General features: G+C 36.1%; 1 protein-coding gene across 5 annotated transcripts in view; it reads left to right on the forward strand.

The window, feature by feature from the left end:
* LOC131547520 (receptor tyrosine-protein kinase erbB-4-like) overlaps positions 1-21,462 on the forward strand; it is a 345,752-nt gene that overhangs the window by 223,744 nt on the left and 100,546 nt on the right. For all 5 annotated transcript variants that reach the window (XM_058788156.1, XM_058788155.1, XM_058788152.1 and 2 more), the window contains 3 exons: positions 9,082-9,213; positions 11,555-11,620; positions 20,269-20,387. In XM_058788156.1, the coding sequence (XP_058644139.1) occupies positions 9,082-9,213; positions 11,555-11,620; positions 20,269-20,387 (317 nt within the window). The remainder of the gene's footprint in view (positions 1-9,081; positions 9,214-11,554; positions 11,621-20,268; positions 20,388-21,462) is intronic.

Here is a 21,462-nt window from a genome sequence, read left to right on the forward strand (position 1 = left end):
ACACTGATGACTTGCTGAGGTAAATTAAATGCTATGTGACATTTTATTTCCACGCTGTTTTGTTGATGTCTTTCCGTGGTTGAAACACTGATTGAGCAATTACATGAGGCTTGAGATGTTCAGTCATGTTTATTTGCGTTAAACTACTAGTACAGAGGAAGGAATGATTACGTTCACTCGCGCTCTCCTCTGCACAAGTCTGCTCTGCATCGAGTCAATGCTTATGTTGGGTGTATACCAGCATGTTTCTGAAGTGTCCCAGAAGCGGCTTTCCAAGGCATTTAAACAGTGATCTGTCATGCCACATCAAAGACTGTCAAAACGCCATTTATTATTTGAATTTCCTGAAAAAAAAAAAAAAAAGTTTTTTTTGTATTGTTTTTTTTTTTGTACCGAAAGATCCGTACCGAAATGGTTCGGTACGAATACGTGTGCCGTTACACTAGTGTGTGTGTGCGTGTGTGTTAGGATATGTTCAACAGTATAAAGACACTCATACAGTGAACAGTGAATTAAATTAAAAATATATATTTATATAAATTATATTATATTATATTATATTATATTATATTCTTTTTTTGTTATTCTATATATTCTACTTTTAGATCATCGATGTCATCAAAAGGTATTATGGAGATTATGTAACTTTACTCCCCAACACTGCACTAACGCCATATTCAGACACTGCACTGCGCTCTCTCTCGCTCTTTCTCTCTCTTATAAAGTCATTCATCACAGTGTTGACCTAAAGTAACTGCGTTCAAATCCTCCCAGAGGATATAGCTGGCCCAGTGCACAAGTTGTGTACAGTTTTGTGGATGATGGTCTTAATCTGTGTTCGTTATCTGCAGACAAACCATTACTGTGTTTCCTTTCCTATAGGCCTGTGTTTTAGAAATCTATATACAGCGTGCCACTGCATGTAGTGATTTAACTGCTCTAATACAACAAGCTCACCTACCCGACCCAGATATGTAACATGAAAGGTTATTTCAGTTACTAGAAATGAGAGTCTTACCCTTTGCCCTCGCTCATTTATACCGCTACTCCTTTTCAATTTTTTTCTCAGATAAATAAGCAGATGCTCCCTGCCCTAGATAATTCCATAAGCCTTTAATCTTAGCCATTTTTTATAAAGATTCATCGGAAACAATTGCGTGAGGGATAACAAAATTTAATCAGCCTGCTTTAAACGCAATTACCACCCTGAGGAAATCAAGGGTGTTGGTAAAACCCACCGTCTGAAGCTGTCATCCATCATGTTTATATATATATAGTGAAGTGACGTGTGGCCAAGTATGGTGACCCATACTCGGAATTTGTGCTCTGCATTTAACCCATCAAATTGCACACACACAGCAGTGAACACACACACACACACTGTGAACACACACCCGGAGCAGTGGGCAGCCAGTTGGGGGTTCTGTGCCTTGCTCAAGGGTCTCACCTCAGTTGTGGTATTGAGGGTGGAGAGAGCGCTGGACATTCACTCCCCCACCTAGAATCCCTGCCGGACCTGAGCCTCGAACCTGCGACCTTCGGTTTACAAGTCCGACTCTTGTCTTCTATCCATTAGGCCACAACTGCCCCCCATACTGCACCTACTGATATTTATTGAGCCAACCAGCCTTGAACCCTGATAGACCTTGTAACCCAACAAACAACTCAAACTAAGACTGATGTTCAAATGCTTCCACAGTAAATGTTTATAAATAGATGTTATAGTGTATTGTGAGCATCTGTCATTGCTTTTAAAACTCTACTTTTGTGCTGTTACTACACAGTTTTCCCCTCAGCGTTCAATATACTTTCAATTCTTTCCTTATTGCTTGTATATCACACCGTCACTGTGACAATTCCCCTTATAACATTTGCCAATAAAAATTGCCCTCCTGTAGATAGAAAGGGTGTCCTATTTTTTCCACCGCCATTTTTTACTTTTTATTTGTATCAACCTTGGTTGGATTTGAAAGGGATTTATTTCAATGCAGCTCTTGCCTGTTATTTATTGCCTTTGTCATTGGTTTTTCAAGAGTTGTTATCGAGTTGGTCTTTGTCCCTCCACAGCCTGAGCAAAAAAAATAAAAAAAATGATGCATTGAGCGCTACAAGAGGGTCCTTGGTTCAGATGAATTCCAAGGTCCGAAACAGACACATGTAACCAGTAGAACACATGTTCTGCTGTCAGCGCCCATCACATATGGGCCATCAGTAGGCTCCCGTGATGCTTTGCCTGGCGTGGCCACTCATGCTTGAATGTCAACAGTGTCTCGTTAAAAGTGCATTTGCTCGCAGCCAGCGCGGCACGAATGCCTGCTGAACTACTCCTGCACAGGTCCGCGCCTTCCCCCTTTCTCTCTCCCGAACGCCTGCGGCATCAACTCCTCATAAATGCTTTTATGTAGTTAAATTAAAGCCGTTGTTCTTTTCAGGTCAGTAGTTAAATACATAAAAGTGCAATTAAATTCAAATGGAGTCTGTCTGTGTTTTATTCCTAGTTTGCCACCCCTGTTTCTCTAGATTTATGTGAGCAGCTCTTTTGCTCTGACCTTGGCCAGGGTGTTCATAGAAAGCCCATCTTTGAAGGTTCTTATTATTGTAGCTAAATAATGTGTAAGTGAGCAATGGTACACAGCTTTGAGCTTTCACACTATGGTTCAAAAGTTTGGGATCAGTAAGATTTTTTTAAAGAAATTCTTATTTTTATTTAGCAAGTACCCATTAAATTGATCAAAACTGACAGTAAAGACAGTTATAATGTTACGAAAGATTACTATTTCAAATAAATGCTGTTATTTTCAGCTTTCAATTAATTAATATTGATTAATGAATTTTGAAATCTACAAATGTAAGATAAGCAGCACAACTGTTTTCAAGATTGATAATTAATTGGTCATTAGAATGATTTTTCTGAAAGATCATGTGACACTGAATACTGGAGTAGGAGTAATGATGCTAAAAATTCAGCTTTGCCTTCACAGAAATAAATTACATTTTAAAATGCATTTAAATGGGGAAAAAAAAGAAAAATTGTAATCATTTCACTATATTACTGTTTTTACTGTAGTTTTGATCAAATAATCAATTTTATAGTCAATAAAGTGTCATACATAGTTAGTATTGTCTCATTTATTAATTTGTTGGTTTTACTTTTAAAAATTTCTTTGTTTTAATTTTATTTAGTGCTGTCAAACGATTAATCGCGATTAATCACATCCAAAATAAAGGTTTTTATTTACATAATATATCTGTGTGTACTGTGTATATTTATTATGTATATATAAATACACACATGCATGTATATATTTTGAAAATATTTAGATGTATATATTTATATTCATATAATTTATATTATATATAAATATATTTATTATATAAACATAACATTTTTCTTAAATATATACATGCATGGTTGTGTATTTATGTATACATAATAAATATACACAGTACACACACATATACTATGTGAACAAAAACGTTTAATTTGGATGCGATTAATCGTTTGACAGCACTAATTGTATTACATTTTATTGCCTGGGGGTCATATCCCGACATTGTTGACTATTATATGAAGCATTCATATAATATAGGTTGTTTGGATTGATTTTAAAGATTAGCCATTATCATCTGTAAGCAATCAGGATTCGTAAGATAGAACAAATGGTTATGTGCAGTAAGTGACTTTTTTGTGAAATAAGACCAAAAAATGTCCCTTCTACTTGACTGATTCCTCTAAAATGTATCTGTCAGGTAGTAAAACCATTTCAGGTAGTTTTCCTGAGAAATCACACCTTTCTCTGACAGTCGTAGACTCTATAAATGCTATTATTTACCTATTATCTGTCTGCTTTTGAGTCACTTCTGTATCGGTCAGTTGTGATAAGAGACACATGGAAGGAATTACTTGCATTTTTTCTCAAATTGGACACAGAGGGACACACAATCTTCAAATTTCCGGTGAAAGATGTGTGCGAATCCATAAAATGTCTTGCCATTTCTCTCTTGGTCTCATTTAGCATTGATTTTAGTGCACTCACTCTCACGAAAGAATAAAGACAGCATGACAGATATCACCCTCAACAGTGCAAAGAACAATAATGTTTGGTTAAACTACAATTAAAACACAAAGTGTTTATTGTTCTCACAAAGTCCTGATATGTTGGGTTCAGGGCGATTTTTGTTCTCCTCATCAGAAAGAAAAATCACTCTGTGTTCCCTCTCGTTGTTTGCTCAACTTTACTCATTGCATTTTTTACCCAGACAGCATCTCCTTGGTAACACGGCTGGAGAGGGCAGGCTGTGTGTTGCAGAGCCTCACTTTGATGGATGGCGCAGAAGATCACCTATTTGTACAGTGGCGGCAGGGGAAGTTGGCACAGTCTGACATATCATTCCTCATAAGCCCTGCCAGGCTCAGTCCCTCTGTGCCACACACAGAGCCAGACTGCTGGCAGTGACTGGCATAAGGCAGGGGTGATGTTGGCACTCTATGATGAATAGACGGCCATATCTATGCCTGATTGGCTTGGTCATCTTATAGAGGAAGTATTACAGTGAATGAACTACTGGATTAGGGCTCTGTGATTGTTAAAGAAGACGCTTGACTAGTTCAAGTTGAGCTAATAAAAGATCCTGTGTATACTACACCGCTGATGTCATGTTCTGCAATAAAAAAAAAATCCTAATAAATGACTTGCCTCTTAGTGCATGACAAAACGCAGTAACAAATGCTGTCATGCTATCTTGTGTTTGGAGGTGGATGCCAAATGTTTGGAAATGTAATCGTGTGACAGTTCTGGGAAGTAATTATATAAAATAATTTTGATGACGGACTTTTGCTCAGGAATTTTAGAATTATTAAAACTATATTCGAGATGGTGTGCGATGAGATTGGCACACTGGTTATCCAATCACTTAATGTTTTGAGGCAAGCCACATGAGTTTGCTGCGAATTGGCGATTTTATTCAATACATTTATGCACATGTTTTCTTATTCGATAAAAATTACTCAATTAAGTGCATACGTTTTTATGTGCATTTTAAGATTTTATGCGCATCTTGGCATTTCGATTCAGCAATTTTCATACAGTATCCCAAAATGTGCATAGAATTGGATAGCTATAGGCATGTTCTTGTTCAAAGGGTGTTCCAAAAGGTAAGATACAGAGTAAGTGACAAGATCAATTCACATTGGCAGACATATCGGATTATGATAGCTATATTTCATTAAACATTGAAGCACAGCAGTAGAAAATTGTTCATTATAATTCAAAATGGACTAAAATGTGTTTTTATGTATTTGTTATGCTTATTCATCTCATGCCATTAGCTTATTGACATGTTAACAGCTAATTTTGTTGGTCAGTTATCAAGTCGAGTCTCCTGTGTGCTTTACATTAGAAGCCCTGTTTGTATAATGCTCAGAGTTGTGTTCCAAATCAGTCACTTATGATGTTCCATTTCAGTTCGAGTGCTGCCTTATGCCTGGCTCACACTACAGGATTTTTAAAATCCTAACCGATTATGAAATCTGGTTGCAGCACACACATAAGGAGAATCTTTGGAGATTAACTTCCCTCAAATCTTAAACATGCACACACTACAAAATTTGAAATTCGTGGCGCATCACACACTACAAGATATTATTAAGATTATCATGCCAGAGGGAGTGCCTCACGTGATCTCACGCAGCAGCTCATCAGCAATGTTTACATATGTTAGCTAGCGTGCTAGCAGCTTTCACTCACCCGGTACGTTCAAAACTGAGGCGATTTCACCCCAGTGCTTCTCTTTCTCCTAATCGGTTGTGATACGTGTTTGATATATTATACAGACAATCGTGTTACTACAAAACTTCAAGAAGCAGTTTCCTCCGTCTCCACTATTCAACGGAGCCGTGCAGCAGCTGTTTTGCGGTCGCGCATTGGCTGTTAAAGTGCTGACATAATCATATAGCCATCATCATCCCGATTTAAATCCTAAATATCAAACATGTTTGATATGATCGGGGCGGCCCCGATTCGTCCTCTAGAGGATCGGGAGGTGCAAAGTTCTATCGGTGAACACATTACCAGATAATCCGCGCCGAACATCGAAACCGATCGAGGTGCTCGACAAGATTTTCCCTCCGATTCTCGGGAGGGGGAAATTGTGGCTAAATCGGGCAAAAAATCCTGTAGTGTGAGCCAGGCATTAGAAGGATGCTGCCTATGTAAGCAGTACAGTAAGGCGGCTCACTAGGTTTTGGAACAGAGCCAAGACTCGTTTTACTCTAACATGCTTCAAGCTCTTCCATGTTTTAAGTGCGCAGGTTTGACACAATGGTGTGTGTGCATGTACAGCGTTTCCCAATGACTGACATTAATGTTTTCACTTCATTTGAGACAAAATTGAATCTGTAGCTTTTACAGACCCAGAAACAAGTCAAACAGTCATTCAAATGAAACCAGCTGTCATGATAGCCGAAAGGAACACGCTTTACTGAACCCAGCGCCAGTGCTGGCATCTAGACTGCCTGTGTGTGTGTGTGTGTGTGTGTGTGTGCTTTCCTACCCCTCCAGCTGTGTGTCCTTTGATACAGGTAACTTGCCTGCCAATCTGTGCCAGTTGAGAAACTGAGATTAGGGTGATAATGTGGCCTATTTTTCCAGATTTATCAAGTAATTTTTATGCTATAGGGTTAAATAAATAAATAATTAAATAAATATTAAATGTCAAACTTAAATGAAAATCTTAAATATAATCATTAAATCGAAATCGAAATATCAAATCTAAATGTTAAATCGAAATCTATAAATGTTTAACTTTTAATCACATGGTTTATGACTGACTTTCTTCTTTTGAACACAAAAGAAAATATTTTGAAGAATGCTTTTTTACTGTACAATGAATGTCAGTGGGGTCCAAAATAAAACTGTCACTTTATGGACAGTTAAAATAGGGAAAAAATAAGAAGAGAAGTACAAGAGAAGTTCTCTGTCTTTGAGAATGATGGACCTTTCAGTAAAGAAGTTAATAACTTAGATGGACTTGTGCAACTAGCTTTAGCCACAACTTTTTTTAATGAATATTGCATGTAAACAAATGCTATTATCTGTTTTAATGTTTAGTGTTCTCTTGTATGATCGATGTTTTGATATAACATAATAGGTGCTGACTGAGCCTCTGTAGTCTTCAGTTGCGGGCTCTCTCTCGGGTGTTTTTATCTGAAGTTCGCAGTAAGGTTCAGTGAAGCTGTAAAGAAATCGTCTGTAGAGACAGAAAGACAGCGTTCCCGAGTCTCCTTCAACCGGCCGGGCCGTCTGAGGACCCCTGCCGAGTTCTGCCATTGCATTTATTTGTTTTTCTGATTCTTGCCTTTAGGATATCGCAAGACATTTGCGTTCAGCCCTCCCAGCATGTCAGATGCAGAGAACGCAAAAATTAATTTATCCATTGAGCGACAGGTTTCTCAGTGCCCTGTAGAGAGAGGGGAAATACACAATAACACCGTCTCCAATCATCCATGGAGTACAGTTTAATCAAGCTTTTGTTAGGCTATTATCAGTTTCAGATGGCCCGTGGTTATGAATACGTCTCATCTGCTCTTCCGCCACATGGCTAATCTCCTGTAGCCGTGAAAGAGAAATCCAGTGCAGTAAATAATGCAAATCTGTTATAAGCTCTCTAGTGTTTTTGTCCACGCAAGTAAGGATTACTCTAGACACGTTAAGATCATAATGTTCATTGTCGTCTGGTGTGCCCAAACAGAGACGTCTCACCCGTGAACACACGGGGAGGGGAACAACAGATTGATTTCTCTCCAAATCCGGTGATCCGTGTGAGACAGTATGATGCATATTAGGGCAAAGGATTGAGAGGCGTCTCCCTGCAGATGAAATATGAAATTACAAACCTGTTAGCGCTGCTGTCCAGAATGTCGGCGCTCCAAATCCAGGATGGATCTGATTCTGACATTGTCTGGGAATGTAATCATTTCCTTCCCTCTGTTTGTGTCTGCCGGGAGTAGACATCTCTCAGAGGAGAGGAAGAAAGTGGGGAGAAAATCAAAACAAAAACAGATTAGGGTTATTAACAGCAGTAAGAGTCTAATTCGTCTAGCCACTGTGTTAAGTGATAGTTCATCCCAAAATGAAAATTCTGTCATTATTTATTCACCCTCATTCTGTTTCAGACCTGTATGACTTGCAGTGTTTTCTTCTTTGGATCATAAAAGGAGAATTTTTGACATTCATTTTATAATGAATTGGGAATGGGGACTGGAGCGCTTAAACTCCAAAAAGGATGGAAATACACCATATAAATATGATAGGATGTATCCTTAATTTGACTAGTGAGTTATTATACATCATGCACTATGTTAGTTTTAAAATTTCGGCACCAATTGTAATTACAAAAAAAGCTGCGACTAGTACATTCAAGATTTATACTGTTGTTTCACAGAAAAATAAATAAATCTTAGTCATTTTTCTGAACTAATAATTTTGACTCGCATATCATGAATTCGTTCAAAAGATCAGACTTGATGAATTGTTCACATTGTTGTGTGTTACTTGAACACTCCTGAACATCAAAAGAGCTTGAACTTTTGGTCTGTTCCTGACATAAGACTATGGTATGTCTTCAAAATACCTGTGTATTTATTACACATCATGTAATTATGATCATTTATTGGTAGTTTTGGTCCAATAAAAAAAAAAAACTATTAGTACCTTATTCAAAATGTCACCTTTTGTGTTTCTCACGAGTCATACAGGTTTGGACCAACATGAAAATTCATTTTTGACTGAACTGTTCCATTAAACTAAAGCATCAGTCTTATCTGACCGTGGATTCCAGGCTGACTAACTTGAGAATTAGGCCAGTACTGACACTAGAGGGTCAAAAAGAGTCACTGAGTGAAGAAATCAAATTATTTTATACATTATCTTTGTTCTCCAGGGAGCCTCACTTTGCTCTTTCTATGTAACGTAAGATAGCGATGAGGTCACCTTCAGTGGAGCGATATGCTCCGAGGTGTCCGCTGACGTTAGTCATTAAGTAGTCAGTGGTGTTTTATGGTTGCTGTCTGTGTTTTAACAGAAATTCTGAACGGAGGGGTGTATGTGGACCAGAACAAGTTCCTTTGTCATGCCGATACCATCCACTGGCAGGATATAGTGAAGACCACTCGCCCTGATCACCTGGTTGTGCCGTCCAATAGCAGCAGCTCATGTGAGTACTGACCAGTCAGAGCACGAGGGACAATACTAAAATGGATTGTTAATACACTACAATTTAAGTTTGGGATCAGTACGATTTTTAAATGTTTTTGAAAGAAGCCCCTTATGCTCACCATGGCTGCATTTATTTGATTCAGAATACAGTAAAAATATATTATGAAATATTTGTGTAGTCTAAAATGACTTTTGTATTTTAATGTATTTTAAAATGTGATTTATTCCTGTGATGCAAAGCAGCAGCCATTAATGCAGTACATTACTGCAGTCTTCAGTGTCACACATACTTCAGAAATCTTATTGTATACTAATTTGGTGCTCAAGCACCTTTTATTATTATCAATGTTGAAAACAGGTTTTGCTGATTTTTTTATGGAAACTGTGGTTTTGTTTTTAGAGTTATTTGATTACTAAAAGATAGAAATCATTTACTGTCACTTTTGACCAACATGCCCTTGCAGAATATAATTAATTTCTTTACAAAATAAATAAATAAATAAAAAATACAAAACTTACTGACCCCAACCTTTTGAATAGTAGTGTACTATTGTTCTTTCTATTGAAGAAAAATGTTATACAGTGACAAAATGTCTTATTAGAATTATTTTTCCCTCTTTTTTTGGATTTGTAGATCACTCCAAAATTCAAATTTAGTCACTATTTTGTATGCTCATGTCAATCTAAACCTGTGCTGTTATTTTTCTGAACACAAAAGGAAAATGTTGTTCCCACACACGCACAGCTTTTTTATCATACAATGAAACCAGGGAGCTGTCAAGCTCCAAAAAGGATATAAAAACACCATAATGTAGTTCATGGGACTATTTTATGCTACTTTTATATGGTTAATATGAGCTACTATTGTATTTAAAAATAAAACAAAACAGCATATGGTAATAAGATAGGGGTGATTTTTAATTGTGGCGTTAACTAAAAGCTTTTTTTTTTTTTTTTTTTAATACAGCTTTTAATTATAATTTGGAGAACGTGTCCAGGCTCACGTTATACCCAAACAATCAATCAATCAATCAATCTTCTTTAACTATTTTGCCTCCCCACTCTCCAAATCTAGGGTGTTGAATTTGTAATCCACTGTAATCTCTTAGTATTTTGGGGGAGGGATTGTCCTCATTGATTTTATTTAGTTATTTAGTGAGGTTATTTACATTGGCTATTCAAAAAAACAACAGGGAATAAGCATTGCACCTTTCACCAATTAAAATGCAATCCTGCCCTTCCAGCCAATGTTTATCAATTACTTTTTTCCAATGTTTGTAACCTTCAGATTAGGTTAGAGGCAGCGGTGCAGGCGGCAAGGAAAAGCATAGAATGATCTTGACGGTCAATGTAAACATTAAAATCATTCAAATTAAACCTTGAGCATCTCTGGCATTATTTACTCACCCTTATTTTCAAACCTGAATGACATTTTAATGACCAGGAGCTTCAAAGTTCAAAAAAGCACCATAAAAGTGGCCCATACGACTCAAGGCCTATTTATGGTATATGACTTCAGAAGTCAGATTATAATTATATAGACTACTCTTATGGTGCTCTTTTGTCTCTGTAGAGCGCTACAGTGTGAAACACTGTCTAATTTGCATAGTATGACGGTGAGGAAATGAAGACATTTTCATTTAGGCTGAGCTATTAGAAAGGCAGTGGAGCAGCCCTTTCTTACCATATCTCACAAAAGTTTACAGTGAACGACAGAAATCAAGTACTAAGGCAGAAAAAGAGGAAATGAGACACAGAGTGTAAAAAAAAAAATGTTTAAGAAGGGAAGATAGTCAAAAGTGCCTGGCCCATGTAGCTGAAGAGAGTAAGCCACTAGTGTAATTACTCTTAACTGAAGTGGAACAGGGACAGAGGACAACACTCCATCAGTCAGCCATGCTCACACTGCAATTACCCAACAGTCAATTAAGCTTGGGTGGCAGAACAGCCACCCCAGATGAGTGTAGCAAAGCCATACGGGCCGTCTCCGCTGGGGCAGAGCTCTAGAGAGTCAGGGAGAACATTGTTCTGTCAGTCAGCGACGACTCTTTCCCACTTCATCAGAACAGGGTCAGTGCGGATGAAAAGAGTTCTGTCCTATAAAGCGGAATGATCCAGATTGCGGTTACTGTGATGTAACATTATGACAGTATATGAATAATGTGATGACATAATGATATGGATAGTGTGATTTAGAATGCACACAAATCAAAATTGACACTGATCTTCCTGGTGTTATCGGTGAATGTTATTTCAAATAAATACTGTTTGTTTGAGCAATCTTTTATTAAAATGCAGAAACTTGTGATCACTAAATGTTTTATCTTTCCTGGTTGCAGGTCAGAGGTGTCACAGAGGATGTAATGGACGCTGTTGGGGGCCAAAGGAGGACCAGTGTCAGAGCTGTGAGTGTCAGAAACTCAATAGTTACTTTTCCGCATTGAAATGAATGGATTTACAACGCAAACTCTAGTGTGTGACAATCATTCCTTCCTTCCACTTTCAGTTACCCAACGAGACCTTTAACCAATACACTGCATCCATGTTTGATATGATACCACCATCCTTTTTTTAGTAGTTTTACCATTTGAAAATAAAACAATAAAAATAAAAATCTTATCCCAGAGACATGACCTAGCTCTTAGCATGTGCTAGTGATCTGAGCTGTGGTGTTCATGCAGGCAATACGAGTTCAAATCTAGCTCATGTCACTTAATTGTTGGTTTCAAACAATTTGCTTATTTGATGTAATGGATGGAAACAGATTTCCATTGTCGTTATTCTATTCTATTCTATTCTATTCTATTCTATTCTATTAGGCCAAACTTTATTTTAAGGTCCAATTCTCGCTATTAACAAACCATTAACTACGACTTTTGCCTCATATTAATAGATAGTAAGGTAGTTGTTAAGTTTAAGTTTAATAGTTAGTAAGGTAGTTGTTAAGTTTAGGTACTAATAAACAGCCAACAGACCTTCTAATAATTAACTAGTTAATAGTGAGAATTGGTTCCTACACTAAAGTGTATATTATATTATGTTATATTATATTATATTATATTATATTATATTATATTATATTATATTATATTATATTATATTATTTTGTATAAATATATAATAAGATTATATAATATTATAATATTTACAAACCATTAACTACGACTTTTGCCTCAATAAACTCATAAATTGTTGCTTATTAATTGTTATGTCAATAGTTATGGTCATGCTGAATATGTGTTTTATAAGTACTAAAGTATATAAGTACGTAACATAAGTACATAAGTATAAAGTATATAAGATTATAAGTACAGACAATTTGTTAATAATATGTATGCTAATAAACAGCTAGTTAATAGTGAGAATTGGTTCCTATAATAAAGTGTTATATTATGAGCCTAATATTTGTATTTATTTAGTTAGTTTGTTAGATGGTTAGTTAGTTAGTTTGTTTGTTTAATTTTACTTGTTTTTTTTGGTAAAGCATGACAGCACTGTAAAAAAAAAAAAGTAATAAATTGTTAAATAATTAGTAATAATTTGCATGAACACAAATAGCTTAGGGTCAGATCAAACAGAAACAGCCAATTAAGTTCAAATTACAACTGTGACCTTTGGTATAACATATGTTTTTGCTCAGGTGGCCAAAATGTCTGCCTGATAGAAAAAGGTTTTGCTCAGCAAGAACATGAATTAGAGGGAACACTGGTTGAAACCATTTTCTAAAAGCATTATGCTTTTAGCATTCAAGGCCATGAGTTACAGTGATTTTATCTCATTTCAGTCGGGGTTAGGCACTCCATGTTGTGGCTCTAGAATACCTCTGTAGAAAGATTGTACCACAGATTGTACTATTAGACAATCACTGTAACAAACAGCCTATTGTGGCTTCTTATTAATTTTTAAATTTCATATTACTTTGCATAGCATACCTTATCAACCAGGATTGAGAAAAACCTCTCACAAGTAACTTTTACTCATGAATATAATATGTAGACTCTGCAGAGACAGCCGCCAGAGTGAGGTGAAGAGTCGTTCCACTCTGTGAGAGTTCTCCAGCTTTCTCCACAGGCTCGGTACGGCACCTCCAGCAGGCCGTGGCACGCCGCTGCCCTCCCAGTGGAGGATAATTGAAGAGAGAGACGGGCAGCCTGACTCTCCCTCTCCTCTCACATGTAGCCCCAGAAATCAGCTGCACTTAAAACTGCCGAGATTAATTACTTCAGGTTCCTCAAAACTCTCACACGTAGCCAGATCCTCCGTCTCTCTCTTACAGGCTTCCTTTCAACGAGCTTGATCACAACACGCCATAACTCTGATTTCCCCAGACGTGCTTTTATAATGCAGTCAAATGCTAAGTCAGGCTGCTCAAAAACATGTCATTAGCCCTGCCACGAAAAGCTCGCTAATGCACCCGTAAGGATCTCTTTTTAAAGACAAAACACTCAACTTGCACTGGATTTATTTCTCTTGAAGATAAGAAATTTTCATTTTGGAAAAAAAACCTCTCATGGCAGATAGTTTGCATTACAATCCTCTTGTTTCATTAGCATGAGCTGGAAGAGATGGAAAGCTAATGGGCCGGCCCACACAGATTCTGCACCAGATAATTTCTGCAGAAACTTTTCCACGGAATTTTAACGCCTTTCATTGACTAAGTTATAAACATCCCCTGATCCTTGCATATTCATATGCAATTCATATGGGACCCTGGACCACAAAACCAGTCATAAGTAGAACGGGTATATTTGTAGCAATAGCCAACAATACATTGTATGGGTCAAAATTATAGATTTTTCCTTTATGCCAAAAATCATTAGGATATTAAGTAAAGATCATGTTCCATGAAGATATTTAGTAAATTCCCTACCGTAACTATATCAAATCTTAATTTTTGATTAGTAATATGTGACCCTGGACCACAAAACCAGTCATAAGGGTCAATTTTTTGAAATTGACATTTATACAGCATCTGATGTTCAGATGAGTCATTGCTAAAATGCCAGTGTTTTCTTCACTCGCTCACTGACTGAATACTCTTTCTGGAGAATTCTCTCGTCAGAAACAACAAAGTGCGGATGTAAGAACCTCATTTCACAGTGTAAACAGCTTCAGTGATTTTAATGGGAGTTTTTGAGAGTGCTTGAACTCTAGACTGAAGTCAGTGCACAACATTTTTTGATAATGTAAATGTTCTTTGCTCTCTTTCTGTGCAATGAAAGTGTTATGGTTTTAGCCTAACTTGCAATGTTTTTATTCACATTAACATTCAATGTTAAATTCACATTAAATACAAAGTCAGTCGTACTAAAAATATTTTATGGCATGATACCCATATCTGTTATGTTATGCATAGTTAATAGACTACATTATTAGGTTACTTTGACCATCGCCCATTATAGATCAACATAATCTATAAAGGTGGAAAATGCATCTATTTACACATATTTGAGAATTGAGATATTTCAAGATTTAGTTAGCACGTGTGGGATTTTTTCGAATAAAAAGGAAAAAATAAATAAAACATAAATGCTATTGTGGCTGGTGTACTGACTGACTGAATCTTAATCTCAAAAAATTGACTCTTCTGACTGGATTTGTGGAACTGGGTCGCATATGGAGCTGAAAATGAGTTTGAAACCATCCTATGGTCTCCTGTCACTGTTTTATTAAATTTAGTAGTGAATTTGTCAGTATTTATAAGAAATAATATATATTTTTGTATCTGACTGTGTTTATCAATTTAAAGTGATGGACAAGGATAAATTGCATTTAATAAAAACAGCTGAAACTGTACCTAAATATTTAGCTTTTACTTTAGCACAAGCTTTTATTTTTCATGTTTTCTTATTATGTTTCACCTTTTCCCCTATAAAAGTGCAGAAAATCTGGTTATTCTCTCTGGACCTGCTAATAGTATTTCTATGAGACCATGTATCTGTATTCACGACAGTATCATCACACAGATGAGCAGAGCAGAGCGATTTCACTTTCCGGAATGGCAGGAAAACCATCATGTACCTGAAATTTGCACTGCCCTGATGATATCACCATTTATTCATGTAATGGACAATCATTTTTATAGACTTCTCCATACAGTAAAATGGTTTGGCGGGTCAAGTAGGAGAATATGAACCTTTTCTCTTCTCAAATACACCCTAATTAATCATAATGTCCTTCCTGCTTCCTCTTTCCTCTCTCTTCTGCAGATGTACCTGTCATTTCTCTCTGTCCCTCCATCTGGGTACCAACATACTCTCATTCTTCTCGCTCAGTTTTGTTTTCATTCCATCTTCAAGAGCTCTGAGAGAAAATCTGTTATTTAAATGGAGAAACCATTTATTTGAACAGGCACTGTCTCTCTCTGTGACTGTGTTCTAAATCTAGCAAGCATACTAACTAAAATGGACCCACATAAGTAATCGATTTGGAACAACTCCTCCAAACTATGCATTGTATACAAATAGCAAAGCACACACAAGACTCTGCTCTCAGTTGATTTCAATTAAGTTTTTCATTAGCGTGTTTCTTCTTACAGGAAAAAACGTGTCAATTCACAGCACACAGTATTGAATAGAACACTCCATTTCTAATTTCAATGTTTTATCAGTACTCTTCATTCAATTTTATTTATTGAAATAATTGTACTGTTGTCCTGTTCAAAATTTTGGAGTCAGTATTTTTTTTAAAGAAATGAATACTTTTATTTAGCAAGGGTGCATTAAACTGAAAAAAAGTGATTGTTACATTTATTAAAAAATATTTCTATTTTTCTAAAAGAAAATGCTGTTTGTTTGAACAAAAACACAAAGCAGCACAACTGTTTTTAACACTAATGATAATAATAAATGTTTCTTGAGCACCAAATTAGCATATTAGAATGATTTCTGAAAATTTAGCTTTGCCTTCACAGGAATAAATAGAATTTTAATAGATATTAAAATAATACAATTGCAAATTATATTATATTATATTATACAATTTATTTTAATTATAACAGTTATTTTAATAATATTTCATAATGTTACTGTTTTTACTGTTTTACTGTTTTAATCAAATAAATGCAGCTTTGGTGAGCATAAGAGACTTAAAAAAGAAAAGAGTGAGAGAACAGTATTTGAACGGTATTTTATACACAAGAAATCAACATTGAATTCTTTCACTGAGCTTATAACAATGCATTACATGAAATATGCTGTAAATGTAATACTTTTTTATTGGGGGGGCTATAATCATGCTGCTTACCTTTTTTTTGGAATTAACCCATTGTTTACTCATTCTCATTCAAATTGTTCTTGAACAGTAAAATCTGTGTAACTATTCTCCAAAAATGCCTATGTTGTTTTCCATAACACATATAACAGCATATGGGTCTGGATCAACACAAGTAAATAATGACATAATTTTATTTAATTTAATTTTTTCTGTGAGGCAAAAATGTTGCCGACATAAGCAGCTCACTAGGTTTTGGAGCAGAGCCTGTTCTCTCTTTCTTTTTCTGTCTTGTATATTCTGATCTCATTTAGATAGTCGTAAGCAAACCTTTGCTCTGCCTCCACAAAGACACTACATGTCACTGCACTGCACCAGATAAGTCTGTTCTCTCTCCTCTCCCCTCCTCTCGCCATCCTCACCTTTCTTCTCATCACGGCGGCTAAATCTGCAGCCCGGCTCACCACCAGCCGCCTAGCTTGAGTAGTCTTAATTGTCGAAACGATAAGGACGAAGTAATTGGAGAACTGTGTGACTGTGAAATGGATTCGAGTTCCATCTCACACTAATGAAGCTATTTAGTAAGTTGAGAGCATTAAACATTCTTGTCGGGTTTTTGCTGTAGCTTTCCTGTCATTTTTGCAAACTTAAATCTGTATTTCTTCTCAACCCAGTGGATACTGAGTAAATACTTCAATCTAGTATATTCAAATAATAATAATTTTTTTGGAGCATAATTAGATTTGGAATCAATTTGTGCATTGCTAAACGGGGATTAGATCTAAACAAGAGCGGCGCTTCTTGACCTAAAATCTGTCTGCGCCATAAAACACGGCAGTTGAGCTGCTAATGAAACTCTCAGAGGTGAAATATTCTGTGCTTTATAGTCTTCTGTGTACTTTATCAAATTGATGGTGTATAATTGCCAGAGCCGGATGTATTTTAAAAAGCATGTTTTATGGCAAACAAATCAACATATCATCGCAGTGGGCCTTTAGTTCAGTGCGATGTCTTTTGTTTTGTAAAATAGGCCATTTGGTGTCTATACGGTAATGTCTCGCACTGCCATAATGGCAGTGGTAAAGTGGTATTTCAGAGGAAGGCCAGTTCACATCCATTGAATCTTTTCATATAATAACCTTTATATACATGCCTCTCATAGTGTATTGAATATGTATCTTTGCATAGAAATGTAGTCTTTAACTATATTATACAGAGATGCTGTAATGGCGAGGGACACTTGTATATGTACATAGGTAGATGACCTTTTTCTATCAACATTTTAGTTTAAATGTTGTAGAAATGTATGAGGGAAAGTGTGTATAATAAGAACTGAGATATACTGGATGCTGAGATACTCACCATTTAAACCTCCTATTATTCTTAAAAGGGTCATATCAAACATTTTTATTAAAACTGATTTTTTTGTTTTTAATGACCATTGTCCTTTCTCTCTGATCCTCAACATGTTGCATCTGAGTTTCACCATGACTGGGTGGGCTGTGTTTCTGATCCCCCAGTAGGGATCACTGATGTGTAAACGCGGATGACCATGTGATAATTTATTCATGTAAAATTGCAGAAGTTCAGAAGATTTTATTTTTTTTTTTTCCACAGCTTAAATAAATTCTCTTTTTGGACTGTGAAGCAAGTTCTGAAAGTTATACATTTCATTAATCGGTGCATCTTGCATGAATATTTAAAAATATAAATATTAAATTAGATCATAAAAATTGAATGTATAATAATTATATAAAAATTAGGAAAATGTTTTACGTAGTTTGATGAAGTATTTCATGTTACCCAGCAGGAAACTGCTGTCACAGCTTGAAATTTTGTCAGCATACACAGATCCATGTACATCTGAATCCTGTCACACTTTGAGAGTCTTACGAACACTTGATAAAGAATTAACACGCATTTTTAGGAGGCTGTGTGACTTGCAGTCAGCCCGAACAAGCGTGCATATACAAATACTGCTGTGGAAATCCAATTACAGCATTTTACAACCACCGTGCTAGTAACACACACACACACTTACTCACATACATGCGGGGGCTGATAGATTAATGAAAATGACAGTCTTTGTAGGGACTGAATAAGGAAAAGCTATGCAAATGTGATTTTGTACATTGTTGCATTCCAAAACAATGTAACCACTATGGCTCGTTTCAGATCTCTTGCAGGCCAACTTATGTGATGGAAGAGTAGCAATTACTGAGTAAGTTATGTAGTCAAAGTCAACATGTTTACAGTTAGTTCTGTTCAACTTCTGTTCAAAAGTTCAGTAAGGACACATATTTTATTTATTTATTTATTTATTTTTTAGCAAATTAACACTTTTATTAAGCAAGGATACCTTAAAGAAGACCTATTATGCCGCTTTTTATAATATGCAATATAAGTCTCTGGTGTCCCCAGAATGTGTCTGTGAGGTTTCAGCTCAAAATACCCCACAGATCATTTATTATATCATATTGAAAATGCCTATTTTGAGTGGAAGCAGGAACACGCTGTTTTCGTGCAAGTATCTTTAAATCTTTTATTGCAAATGAGCTGCTGCTCCCCGCCCCCATTTCCAGAATAGGGCTGTACCTTTACATCTCGTATCTCAGATACTCTGCTAAAAAACATCTGTTTGGTTTTGATTATCATGTCTATCGCGCTGAAATCATGCGTTTTAAACCATATTAGTTTAAACTTCTGATATACGGTTTATACGGTGAAGGTCAACAGCTGTGAAAGAAGTAGCACGTTTATATTAAATGTGTATTGCAGCATTGTAATATACAGTAAATAAATCAATAAATCCACTGATCTCTTGTCTCCCCTGAGGCTGGGACTCTAAACAGTGTTCTGTGCTCCTCAGTGCAGCCAATAACAGAACAGTTAATGCTTTGCTCGAACTTTCGCCATGGCGTTAGAACTGGTACACCGTTGTCACTTGTGAAAACACAATGGTGGTGCCATGGGTGGAAATTTGCAGATTAAGGGGCGGTAATATTATAATAAGATCCCCTTTCTGAGCGGCTTTTTTTGGGGGGGGTTGTTCTTTTTCACATTTTCTTGGTTGGTAGATGCACCTGATTATAGCGCTTAAACACAAATCTCACTTAAATCTCAGTTTTAACAGAAGTATTAAGCTGTTAATATAATAAATAATGCTTGCATATTAGAATGATTTCTGAAGGAAATCCAGCTTTGCCATCACAAGAATAAACTACATTTTAAAATATATTACAGTAGAAAATGGTTATTTTAAATTGTGATAATATTGGTGAACACAAGATACTTCTTTCAAAAACATTTTTTTTTTTTTTTTATTCTTACCAACCTCAAACTTTTGTATTGTAGTGTACCTAAATAATATCTCATCCATCGTGAGGTTTGTTCCCATCCTGGCAATGTAAGAAGAGTTACAATATGTTAGCCAAGCTTTCATGTCTGCATTCGCATCCTTACAGTAGATAAAGGATATTTCTGGCCATATTTCAGAAAGCTCCCCAAAGCTCATTCAGCAGCTACACTGGAGATGTATTCTGTGTGCCATATGGTAGGAATTACTGTGAATGTCTATATTCATTACTGTGAGGATCACTAGCAGAAATAGGAAAGCAGTGCTGCTCTGTGATCACCATCAGTCTGCAGTTAAGAGACCGCACATCCCCACATGTTCTCCCTGGTTAGAGCTCTGTTTACTCACAGTGTGACTTACTGGCATCCAGACAGCTGTGTAGTACGATGAGGCGTTATGGTTAAAGAAATCATCACACAGATGCTAATTGTCATCAGAAAATGCATATTTCACTAACACACTCCCTTATCTCTGTTTCTTTCTCAGTGACGAAGACGGTGTGTGCCGAGCAGTGTGATGGCCGATGTTTTGGGCCGTATGTCAGTGACTGCTGTCATCGCGAGTGTGCTGGAGGCTGTTCTGGACCGAAGGACACGGACTGCTTCGTATGTTTTCAGTATTCATGTAACACACTCACACACTCAATCATATTGCGGGCTGCAGTGTCTAGTCGATTAGCTCTGCCACTAGTTGACGCTTTTGTGCTGTGTCGACTAGTCACAGATCACATGACTTCAGTTTGCTCTGTATGGTGACAGCAGGACGAAAATTCCTTTGTCCACAAACTGTGTTCTTGTGTATTTGCCTGTCATAGTCAAATATAAAGTGGGGTTTCACAGTCTGACTCCGCTAGCAATTTTGCCTGTTTCTATTTTAATGCTATTTTTTCATTACAATTTATTTGTGCTGCATCATAATTTGAGTGAAAATTTAAAGTTAACACTTTATAATTAGGTTCCATTTGTACTAGAACATTAAATGAGCTTACAAAGAAAAATATTTCTAAAGCATTTATTGATCTTTGTTAATGTTAACTTAATAATACATTATTAAAATGAAATAATTTATTTGGACCTGACCTAACATGAACTAGCCATGAACAGTTGTATTTTTATTAACTAAGGTTAACAAAGATTAATAAATACTAAGACAAGTGTATTGTTCATTGTTAGTTAATGAATTAATTAATGTAAAATAATGGGACCCTTCTAAAAAGTGTTACCCACTTAGACTGAAAAATTTAAATGATTTCAGAATGTCAGCATTTTGTTTTATTTTTTTTTATTACATGATCAGCATCACAATTTGAGTGGAAAGTTGAACTGAAAAAATTAACATGAATTTCAGAATTGTAGGATTTTTGCTAGTTTGTTTTGTTTGGTTTTATTTTATTTTGTTTTGTTTTATTACAAATTATAATCAGAATCACAATTTGAGTGAAAGGTTGAACTGAAGAAAAAAAAAAAGAACACTAATTTCATAATGTTTCTGTATTTGGTATTTTGTTAGCTTTAATGGCAGCAGCACTTGAGCTGCGTGAACTTCACAAATTCGTGTCAAAGGTTATAATGTTCTCCAGCATGATTTGAGATGATTCACTGAGATTATCTAAGGGGTATCTTGAGCTTCAAAGCTTCAATGAGGATTCTTTGAACCACACTATGTAAAATTATGCAAATG

This window comes from Onychostoma macrolepis, chromosome 09 (assembly GCF_012432095.1).
Source record: "Onychostoma macrolepis isolate SWU-2019 chromosome 09, ASM1243209v1, whole genome shotgun sequence".
NCBI lineage: Eukaryota > Metazoa > Chordata > Actinopteri > Cypriniformes > Cyprinidae > Onychostoma > Onychostoma macrolepis.